Source organism: Mustela nigripes, chromosome 2, assembly GCF_022355385.1.
Source record: "Mustela nigripes isolate SB6536 chromosome 2, MUSNIG.SB6536, whole genome shotgun sequence".
Classification (NCBI taxonomy): domain Eukaryota; kingdom Metazoa; phylum Chordata; class Mammalia; order Carnivora; family Mustelidae; genus Mustela; species Mustela nigripes.
The window spans coordinates 150833460-150844963 of NC_081558.1; the positions used below are offsets into that span (position 1 = coordinate 150833460).

General features: G+C 41.8%; 1 protein-coding gene across 3 annotated transcripts in view; it reads left to right on the plus strand.

Annotated features, from left to right (window-relative positions):
- Nucleotides 1–6949: 6949 nt before the first annotated feature.
- The window catches only part of GK5 (glycerol kinase 5), an 87638-nt gene continuing 83083 nt past the window's right edge, over nucleotides 6950–11504 (plus strand). The window contains exon 1 of one of the 3 annotated variants that reach the window (XM_059391817.1): nucleotides 6950–7228. In XM_059391817.1, the coding sequence (XP_059247800.1) occupies nucleotides 7082–7228 (147 nt within the window). In that variant the 5' untranslated portion in view covers nucleotides 6950–7081. The remainder of the gene's footprint in view (nucleotides 7229–11504) is intronic. The other 2 variants (XM_059391818.1, XM_059391819.1) reach the window with 2 other exon arrangements.

Below are 11504 nucleotides of genomic sequence, written 5' to 3' on the forward strand. Positions count from 1 at the left end.
ACTTACTGCAACTTACTTTCAAGTGGTTTTGAAAAAAATATGGTTAAATAGATAAATAGAAAAAGATAAACTAAATGTGGTAAAATATTAATATTTGGTAAATTTGGGTAGGATCCCGTGTGTCAGGAGTTATTTGTGTTACCTTCTCTATAAGTCTGAAATTGTGTCAAAATAATTTTTTTTTCAAATCAAATATCTAATAAGAATTCCCTAAGAAGAGAATAGAGAGAAGGGGAACAGGTAACATGTACACAGCAGACCATTTTCCAAAATTGGAAGACCCAGGTCCTCAGTCTGAAAGGTCACAGCAGAACATCCCCAGCAGAATAAATCAGAAGCCAAAATCAACAACATAAGGAGAAACAGGTGTTGGCAAGGATGTAGAGAAAGCAGAACCTTCTTGCACTGTTGGTGGGAATGCAAACTAGTGCAGCCACTCTGGAAAACAGTATGGAGGTTCCTCAGAATGTTAAAAATTCGGGATACCTAGATGGCTCAGTCAGTTAAGCTTCTTCCTTAGGCTCAGGTCATGATCCCAGGGTCCTGGGATCGAGTCCTGCATTGGGCTCCTTACTCAGCGGGAAGCTTCTTCTCCCTCTGCCTGCCACTCCCCCTGCTTGTGTGCTCGCTTGCTCTCTCTCTCCCTCACAAATAAATAAACAAAATAATCTTTAGAAACTTTTTTTAAAAAGTTAAAAATACAACTATCCTACCACCCAGGGATTGAACTACTAGGTATTTACCCAAAACACTAAATCAAAGGGATACATGCACCCCTATATTTATAGCAACATTATTTATAATAACCAAGATATGGAAGCAGCCCAAGGATCCATCAGTGGTTGAATGGGTAAAGAAGATGTTGCATATACACAATGAAAGAGTATTCAGCCATAAGAAAGAATGAGAGCTTGCCATTTGCAGCAACATGGATGGAGCTAGAGAGTATTTTGCTAAGTGAAACAGGTCATTTAGGGAAAGACAAATACCATGAGATTCCACTTACATGTGAAATTTAAGAAACAAAACAAATGAGCAAAGGAGAAAAAAAGAAAGACACAGATTAAATAAAAGACAAGGCCACTCCTAGGAAGATCAGAACATGGGATCCGAATAGAAAACCATAAAGCCACCAGAAAGAAAAGACAGAGTACCCACTGAAGACTGATAATCAGACTAGCAGCAGACTTCTCATCCAAAATGCCCATGCTGTAAGCCAAGGCAACAATAACGTGCAGAAAGCAAATAACTGTCTGGCTAGTATAGTATTTTCTACCAAGTTGAACTATCTTTTGAGAGTAAAAAATATACTATTTTCAGATATTCAAAAACTAAGGAAGTTTACTACTTAAAGATCCTCACTGAAAGAACTCCTTACTGATAGAATCTGAGAAAAAAGAAATTGACCTAGAAAGACGGAAATTGAATGAGGTATGAAAAGCAATGCTGAGCAAGTGGACTGATAGGCACGTTATTAAACTTATATACAGAGAGACCTCAAAGAGTGAGACAGGGAGAGAGAGAGATGGGCACATTCCCACCTCAGTTCAAGAAAGATGACATTCTGCCTTCTGGTTTCAGCTCTTACGTTGTAAACAGATGTTCTTTTTCCTATTTAGTGCTGCTCTTTTCATATCTGTGCTTTGTATTGGTGATTTTGTAATTAAAATGGCTTATAAGTGTATGCTGAAATGCTCCTAGCATAAGAAGCCTGTCATGTGCCCTACAGAGAGAATACCTGTGTTAGATAAGATGCATTTAGGCATAAATTACAGTGCTTTGGTTGTAAATTCAATGCTAATAAATCAACAGTACATATAGGAAGTAGGGTCTTTAAAGAGAAACATGTAAACCAAGGTTATGTGTTGATCCATTGATGGAAACGTGACCAGAGGCTTCAGGAACCCAACTCTGTATTGTCTCTAGGGGAAACAGTTCAGTGTTTGCTAACTCAGTGTCGGTATGTCTTTACAGGACATAACAAATAATGAGATTTGATTGTATTTTTTTTTTTAGTTAATTTAAAATTCAGTGTTTATTATTTATGGTTCCTTATCTTCTTTCTTCTCAGGATTTTCAGAATTAGATTTTAGTCTTAGTTTCATCTACTTTACAGTACTAATGCAAAACATTCCAGAGTTCCAATTTGTGAAATATAGCCTGTATTAAGTAACTAACTATTTTTCTTTTCCTTTTCCTTTCTTTCTGTCCTCCTTCCTTCCTTCCTTTTTCTTTTTCTTCTTCTTTTTCTTTTTTGGGTGTGCAGCAAACCAAAGTTTATTGAGTGATATAGTAGAGAGCTCCTAAAGATGGAGGGGACCCGAGAGGGTTGCCCTCTTTCTTTCTTTGAGTGTGGTTGACACCTGATGTTACATTAGTTTCAGGCGTACAGCATAGTGATCCAACAACTCCATACATTATGCTAAGCTCACTGCAAGTGTAGTTACCATCTGTGATCACGCCATGCTATTACAGTATCATTGACTATATTGCCTCTGTTGTACCTTTTATTTCCCTGATTTATTCATTCCGTAACTGGAAGCCTATACCTCCCACCCCCAATTCACCCATTTTATCTATCTTCTACCCCGCTCCTGTCCTGCAAACACCAGTTATATTCTCTGTATTTGTAGTTCTATTTTTTTTAAAGATATTATTTATTTAACAGAGAGAGATCACAAGTAGGCAGAGAGACAGGCAGAGAGAGAGGAGGAAGCAGGCTCCCTGCTGAGCAAAGAGCCCTGGGATCATGACCTGAGCTGAAGGCAGAGGCTTTAACCCACTGAGCCACCCAGATGCCCCTGTATTTGTAGTTCTGATTCTGCTTTTGTTTGCTTGTTTTGTTTTTCAGATTCCACATATAAATGAAGTTATGTGGTATTTGTCTTTCTCTGTCTGACTCATTTCACTTAGCTTAATAACCTCTAAGTTGGAGTAACTATATTCCAAAGCAAGGTTTTTCCTTCCTTGACGGGATAGAATGTAAACATGCCTACTAAAGTGTCCTCATTATTATTATTATTTTTTAAGATTTTATTTATTTATTTGACAGACAGAGATTACAAGTAGGCAAGAGAGGCAGACAGGGAGAGAAAGGAGGAAGCAGGCTCCCTGCAGAGCGAGAGCCTGATGTGGGGCTTGATCCCAGGACCCTGGAATCATGACCTGAGCCAAAAGCAGAGAAAGCAGAGGCTTTTACCCACTGAGCCACCCAGGTGCCCCTAAAATGTCCTCAATATTAACAGTCATATCAAGTAGTTTGAATTTACTCAAGTCATATAAATGAACCAAGAATTTTCAGTTATTATGCTTAGCTTTATGTACGCCATTTGGTGAAACCCCCTAGGTCAACACAGCTTGCCCATGCATCATAGGATTGGGTTCGTTTAAAGTCAGTTGGGAACCTGCATTTTCTTCTTGAGATGGGCTATATATAAAATGACTGAAATCAATCTGCTAAATTCAAGAATTCTGAGTTATGTTTGCAGATGATATCACTTTATGGTCATGGTAAAGGATTCAGAGTACTGTGTGCAAAAGTGACTTTCAGGAGTGACGGAAATATTTTCTATCTCGATGGTGGTGGTAGTTGCATAGATGTATACATCAACATTCATAGAACTGTGCAACTCAGTAAATCTGGCTTTTAAAAAAGCAAGAATATGGGTGCCTGGGTGGCTCAGTCAGCTGAATGACGGCCTTGGGCTCAGGTCATGATCTTGGAGTCCTAGGATAGAGTCCCACATCAGGCTCCCTGCTCAGCAGGGAGTCTGCTTCTCCCTCTGGCCCTCCCCCCTCTCATGTTCTCTTTCTCTCATTCTCACCTTTCCAAATAAATAAATAAAATCTTTTAAAAAATGAGAATCTTATGGTATTAGGGAAGAAAATAATGACAAAGGTGGCTAAGTAATATGTGAAAGGAAGTTTCCTTTTTTGTTTTGGCCTCTTAGACAAAAGGCAAAGATACAAATCTTTATTATTGAAAACTTAGGAGTAATGGCTTCTTTTCCACATTTTCTTCTGTACCACCATTCTTTACTTTGGATTTTTCATTGCCTTATATAAAAATTCTAAGTTTTTCCTCAAAAAACAAAGTGTTATTTATATTTATGAATATAATAAAGCTCTTAGCCATTCTCTAATGTGGTTTTAATCTTAACTCAGAGAACTCATTCACTTGAGATTTGATCATGTCCATAGTTGAATAAAAGAATCTAGCCATGAGTGAAACAGGATGATTGGGGGACACCTGGATGACTTAGTTGGTTAATAATCTGCCTTCAGCTCCGGTTATGATTCTGGAGGTCCTGGGATCAAGCCCCGCATCAGGCTCCCTGCTCAGTAGGAAGTCTGCTTCTCCCTCTTTCTCCATCTACAGCTCCCCCTGCTTGTTTCTCTCTCTTTCTCTGTCAAATAAATAAATAAGTAAATTAATATTTTTAAAAAGGAAAAAGAGAGAAACTCCCCAGTTTAGGGCAAATTGAGACAGTTGATCACACTTTCAAGGAGGGACCATGACAAGTTTTCTTGGAGGTGGGAGACAGTGAAGTTTCTAGGTTCAGCCTTGAAGCACCATTCATTTCCTAAATAGGGTATGGTGACCCTGGCATAGTTTCTGATCTAGGCTTGAGTAATTGGATCCAAGTTCTTAGGAATGTGCAAGGTTGATACAATGAGTTGTAATCCTGGGCTCTACTGTAAGAGGAGAAAGTATAAGGAAGGACAGTGGTGGGGAAGAGCCTGGGAGAGCAGCCTCATGGGCCATCTCTGAGGCCAAGCCCAGAATGTGAGGAAGGAGGAGCCAGGTGAAGACCAAGCCTACCAGGTGACGGAGCTCAGAGCAGTAGTGGCCTCTGAATCAAGAACAATGGACTGACCCACTAGCAAAGGGACCTTCAGAGTTTGTGAGCCCTGTGCCTTGAGGCCCACAGGTTTCTTACCTTGAGAGCAGAGCAGGGTAAGAGATCCCAGCAGAGAACAATGAACATGGAAGAAATACTATGTCCCTTTGCTGCCCAGCCCTCTCCAAGGCAATAGTCTGTCCAGGTTATGGAAATCAGCTCTGGATTTTAAACCTGAGATCTTCGTGTTTGAAGTATCCCATACCCAACACCTGAAATTACATGCCAAACTTGGTGTGAATCCATATATTCTCAGAAGGTAGCATCCATCAGGGTCTCAGAGTTGTTCAAGATAGCAAACAGATTAAGAAACACAAGACTAAGTGGTCGCTAAAGCCCTTCTTGTTTTCACATTTTGTGATCCTTTGATAATACTCAAGATAATTGATTTGAATTTATAAAAAGGATCACAAAAGAAGTGTCAGGATCCAAGAAACCCAAGAACTATCACCTTGAGAAATATGCTAAATACTAATATCAGGGAATTCCAAACAGCTTTCTCTGTTGTGAAAGAAGACCTGTGATAGTTGATTTTATGTCAGCGTGGCTAGGCTTATGGGCATACTCTATGGGTGCTCAGTTGTCTGGTCATACATCAATCTAGGTGTTGTTATAAGGTATTTTTTAGATGTGATTAACATTTAAATCAACAGACATTGAGTAAACCAAACTGTCCTTCATAATGTTGGTGGGTCTCATCCATTCAGTTGAAGGCCTTAAAGATTGTGGTTTCCCAGAAGAGAACCAATTCTCCAGACTGCAATACAGGTACTTTGCCTGGGTTTCCAGCTTGCTGTCCTGTAGAATTCAGACCCGAGACTGTAACATCAACTCTTAGCCTGAACTCTTAGCTTTTTAGCCTGCTCTGCAGGTTTCTGGAAATTTCCACCTATACAAGCATGTGAACCAGTTCCTCAAAATCTTAATCTCTTTCTCTTTCTTCGTCTCTGTTCTTTTGGATCTGTTTTTCTGGAAAACTCTGACCAGTACCTGACCCATTAGTCATTGATTTCGTTATAATACTGGGAATTAACATATATATGACCCATCAAAATGCTGAACTTAACTACTGGTGAAAGCGATCCCTAGGCCATTTGGAATAAATGAGTACTGTTGGACAGGCAGAAGGTACAGAAAGAAAAAAATATATCTTTGTGGGTGTATGTCCAAGCTTCCAGTAATATGGCCAAAGAGCCCAGTTTGGTATTAACCAACTTGAAAACAGTTGGTTAATAATTTGGTCAAAAGAACAATTTGGTTAAAAATGAAGATCCTTTACTTTTTAATTTCACTTTTAAACTATTTTCACAAAAAGCATGTATCCATATTACTTTCATAATTTTGCAAAAAGAAAATAATATTTGCAGGTACTGGTTTGTTTGTTTGTTTTGTAGTGCTGCTTGTGGTGCGGAGGTGGCTGAAGCAGGCATTAATGCTTCCTTGCTCCCTACATATCAGGCTTGCTCTTTGGGAACTGGACCACCCCCTAAGAAGTCCCCTTGGCTCTGGGCAGGCGGATTGAAACTACGGGAATCTCGAAATTGCCATAGGCCTCTTTTCTACTCTTTTCATAGGTCTCTTTTCAGCTCTTCCTGGCTGAAAAAGTAACCGCTGGGTGGAGGTGGAGATGGCGTGGCGGGAGCTTGATGTTAAAAGAGGCCACCCTACGCTTTGTCCCTTTTTCCCCACAAGAGGGCTGGGGAGGGTCTTACTGCGTATATTATTGCATTTAAAGTATTTACTGATGTGTGTTATATGTGCACATTTTACCAGGTTTTCACGAGAGAGAAGACTTGGGGGGAGCGCTCTGTTTATTAATATATACTTCAGGCTGCATTTCTAATTTCTTTTCAGGTCATTTTAATTTTCTTAATAGATATTCATGAAATGTAACTACGGTTGAAAAGAAACACGGGCCCCGCCTCCGGGAACTCGCTCCCCTCCGAGCGCCCCACACCGCCGCCAGGTCCTAGCAAGCGCCGCGCAAGGGTGTCTACGCAGCAGTGATGTCACGGCGTAGGGGCGGGGCCAGCGGCAGGGGCGGGGCCGCTTCCCGGATCTCGCGGAGGGGCGGGCCGGGGGCGGCGGCCCCGCGGGGCGCGCTCGGCCCCTGAGGTGCGGACTTGTATAAACGCGCCCTCTCGGCTGCCGGTTGTTGCGGAGAGGCTTGCGGGGTCGGGATGTTGGGGTCGCATGCGGTCCAGGAGCAGAGCGCGGCGGGCCCGTGTCCCGCAGGCTTCGTGTTAGGGCTGGACGTGGGCAGCACGGTGATCCGCTGCCACGTCTATGACCACGCGACGCTGATCCGCGGCTCCAGCGCGCAGAAGGTGACCGGGGAGCGAGCGTAGGGGGCGCGGGTCGGGGTCGCACGGAGCGCCCGGGATCTAGTCACTGGAGGCGAGCGGGCGGGTCCTCGGCGTCTGGCCAGGTTGTAGCCACCTGCAGCCCCCGCGGGCCCTCGGTCCTGAGCGGAGGGAGGGGAGCGGCCAGATCTCTGAACCACCTCCCCGGGTAGGGCTGACACCCGCGCGCCCTTCCCGTCCCGGCTGAGGGCAGGAGGGGCCCGGTTCGGGACCAGGGGTCCTTCGCTCGCATTTCTCACCTAAGGATTCGCTTTTCCTGGGTGGGAGTGCGGAAACTCGCAGGGTAGGGCAGAGCACTCCGCGCGTATCCAACCAGCAGGTGCTTTGTGACTTGCTAGGTTTTTCCTACTTCCTCGGTAGACTTGCAGCCCCGTCTTTATTTACATTTAAAATTTTCAGATCTTGATAGAATTTGTTGTCCATTCTTCAGTTATCATTATTAACTGCTTCTTAGAGTGCTGGTTTCTCACCTGAGCGACTGATTTTCATGGATATGGGAGGAATTGGACAAGTTTTGAAGGCTGTATTGTCATTACTTTTCTCTTTTTCATCTTTGAGCATTGATAAAAATGCCTTTTTTTTTCTGCTTTGAGACACCTACCAAATCCTTACTTGTTATTAGTAAAGCAACCAAAATATTGGTGCTCTTCTGTTCTTATTTTAATGAAGTGTTGATTTCTTCCAGCGCACCAAAATAATGTTGATTTGATGTGGTGTTCTTACCCTTCGTTCCAGTATCAACATCTTTTTATGTTAGTATTCGGAGTCATTAGTTACCTAAACCATTCCCCGCAGCACTGGACTCTCCTGTTTGCTCAGTTCTCACCCTTCTTCCCATCCCCTTAATAGTGTTTTTTCAACCGTATTACTTGCCCAGATGCAGATCTAGCCAAGTGACTGCTTTGAGAAAATGGGGGAGTTTCATTTCATTCTGCTTTCTGGACCAGAACAGTAAGCTGGGACCAAGCAGCTTCCTGGGCCCTTCTCTGCTACCTGTGCAGAAACACTGTCCACCCATCCTACACACGCCATCACTCCCCCAACCTGAAAGAACACTGTGCTTCAGCGACTGTATGCCTCTTATCTTTTTATGTCTTTATCACAACACAGTGATACTTTCCACACCGTCTTCCTCATAATTCTAGACACAAAATACTTTTGTTTTAGGCAGTGATTTTTTAAATTGAAATATTTGGAACCAAAAGGGAGACATGGATTGTGAGAAAAATACAAAGTTTCCGTTGCTGAAGAATTTGGGGCAAATGATTAGTTTTTTAGAAATCAGGTAGGAATCTTAAAGATGGATCAAGACTATTGGTGAGTAACAGAAGACTAGAATGGTTTGCTCAAACTCTCAACGGTGAAGTGTCTGGAAAGATACACGAGTTAATAAAAATATAAAAACTCCCTGCCCTCAAAGGGTGAAACACTTAGGTTAAGGAGTTTGTAGCAGTGGCTCTCCAGCTGCTAGTAAGAGTTCATAGCAGTGCTTTTTTCTTTTTTTAAATATTGTATTTATTTATTTGTCAGAGAGCATAAGCAGGGGGAGCAGCAGGCAGAGGCAAAGGGAGAAGCAGGCTCCCTGCTGAGCAAGGAGCCCAATGCAGGACTCCATCGCAGGACCCTGGGATCATGACCTGAGCCAAAGGCAGATACTTAACCTACTGAGCCACCCATAACATGGCTACGATCTTACTAACAAAACTTTTGGGATTTTTTTTGTATGTAATTTTTTCCTAGAAAATTGTTTTATGTCTTAAAAATTGTTGGTCCATAACAAATTAGAAAAGAACAATCGGAAATTGGTCATTTACTTCAGATAGCTGGAGTTCTTTGAGAAAGAGGGTCTTATTGGCCTACATTGCTACTTAGCACCTAGTTTATTACCTCCTGGGTACAAAATAAGTCATTGATTTCATTTAATCAAGGTGTTAGGAATTTAGTTTGCTTCGTGAGACTGATAGGGCATAGATTTTCTCTAGCGAAAATCACACCTCTGCTAATATGATGATAAGGCTAGATACAATAGAAACCCAGAACGTCTTACTATAGGATTTAACTGATACTGCTACATATATAGCTTCTAAGAGAAACAGGGAAAGAAAAAGTGAAGAGATCACCCTTAGAGATAAGAACACAATAGGCGGGGGGTGCCTGGGTGGCTCAGTTGTTAAGCATCTGCCTTCTGGCTCAGGTCATGATTCCGGAGTCCTGGGATCAAGTTCCGCATTGGTCTTCCTGCTCAGCCAGAAGCCCGTTTTCTCCTTCTCCCACTCCTTCTGTTTGTATTTCCTCTCTCGCTGTCTCTCTCTGTCAAATAAATAAAAATATTTTTTAAAAAACAACATAATAGGCTAAATTGGTCTTTTAATTAAAATTGGAATCCCAAACACGAACGCTTTGTGTTAGAAAGCTGGTACTAGGTCTCTCAGAAGACCGGTTTTATTTCTTGTGGCATTCATTTTTTAACAGCAGAGAAACGTTTTTAGGCTTTTTCTATGATTTGTTTTTTTGTTTCTTTTTTTTATAATTTGTATATTTTTTAAAGATTTTATTTTTTTGACAGAGAGAGACACAGTAAGAGAGGGAACACAAGCAGGGGGAGCAGAAGAGGGAGAAGCAGCCTTCCGGCCCAGCAGGCAGCATGACGCAGGGCTCAATCCCAGGACCCTGGGATCATGACCTGAGCTGAAGGCAGATGCTTAATGACTGAGCCACCCAGGCGCCATTAATTTGTATTTTTTAAAAAGTCTTTGAATGGATTCTTAAATATTGGTGTCATATACTAGAATAGTATTCAGATTTGAAAATCCACATGTCAATGTTTGATGTTTCTAGTTTTAAGGAGAAAGTTTATCATGTTCCCCATTGGAACATCACACTATGTGAGAAACCGTAAAGACTAATAATGTCTTTGTTGGAAGAAAGGACAGAAAGGCCAGTCCAAAGAAGACAGTATAATCTGCACTACTGTGTACCCTTCTGGACAGTATTGAAAAATTCTGGTTGTTTGCTGTCTTTTGTTTTGTTTGTAATCAGCAAAACAAATCTTGGCTTTGGTTATCTTCTTGTCTAATTTCCATTTCGTCTTCCCTCAAGACAGGAGGAGATTTTACTATTATGACATTTTTTGGGGAGAGTGAGTTCTCCAAGCTGGTGGAGTTAGGGGAGTGACCCTGTAGTGCCACCTCCAAGTCTGAAGGTTTGTAGGTTTGATGCAGTGGTACCCATATTGAGTTTTTCTGGGATCAGGAAGCGTTTATTGCAGTTGAGGCATTTATCTGTGGTCACCAAAGTCTTGCATAGAAAAAACACATTATTTGATAGAAGGGGAATGGATTTTGTTAAGTCTGTTTCTGATATCTCACTGGGAAGTAGTAGACCCTTTTTTCATATCAGACCTTGTCACCCTCATGCTCCCCACATAGTCACTGTTTTCTAGGCATTCCTTTGTTTTCTTTATTTTGGTCTTTTCTTACATGTTAGATCTTTGGTTGGTTTTTGGTTGTTCCTATTTTCAGTACCACTCCGTGGTCTTACCCTACTCAGCTGTATGTGATATATATTTGCAAAGAAAGCACTCTTCTGGTTCAGTCTCTTTGTGAATAAACCTTTTACCTTCTGCCTGGTTAGGGAGGGGTGGTGATCTGGCTAGAGGAAGGGATTGGGGATCCTTATAAAGACTTTGAGCCAGGGACGCCTGGATGGCTCAGTCAGTTAAGTGTCTGCCTTCAGCTCAGGTCGTGGTCCCAGCGTCCTGGGATTGAGCCCTGCATCAGGGTGCTTGCTCAGTGGGGAACCTGCTTCTTATGTTTCTGCTGTTCCCCCTGATTATGCTCTCTCTCACTCTCCGACAAATAAATAAAAATTGTTAAAAAAAAAAAAAAAACAAAGACTTTAAACCAATCTTGTGTTCAACCCCATCTGGCATCCCAGTCTTTGGAGGTGCCTCTAATTTTCAAGGCTTTACCATAGAATCTCTGCCTGCCAGAGTTTGAACAAAGGCATGTCACCTGAGCAGGGAGTGAAGTATCAGTTTTCTCCTCTGTTTAGCCATGTGCCATCAACCCACTCACTGTTCATATTAAAAACATTTGTTAAAACCTGGTCTGAGCCTGTTTGCTCTCTTAGCATTGTCTCTCTGCATAAACCTTTTTAATGTTTTTATTTTAATGGAATCTTGAGAGGAATTGGAGGTCAGATATGTAGGTTTAAGCCATCATGTTAAACAGAAGCCATG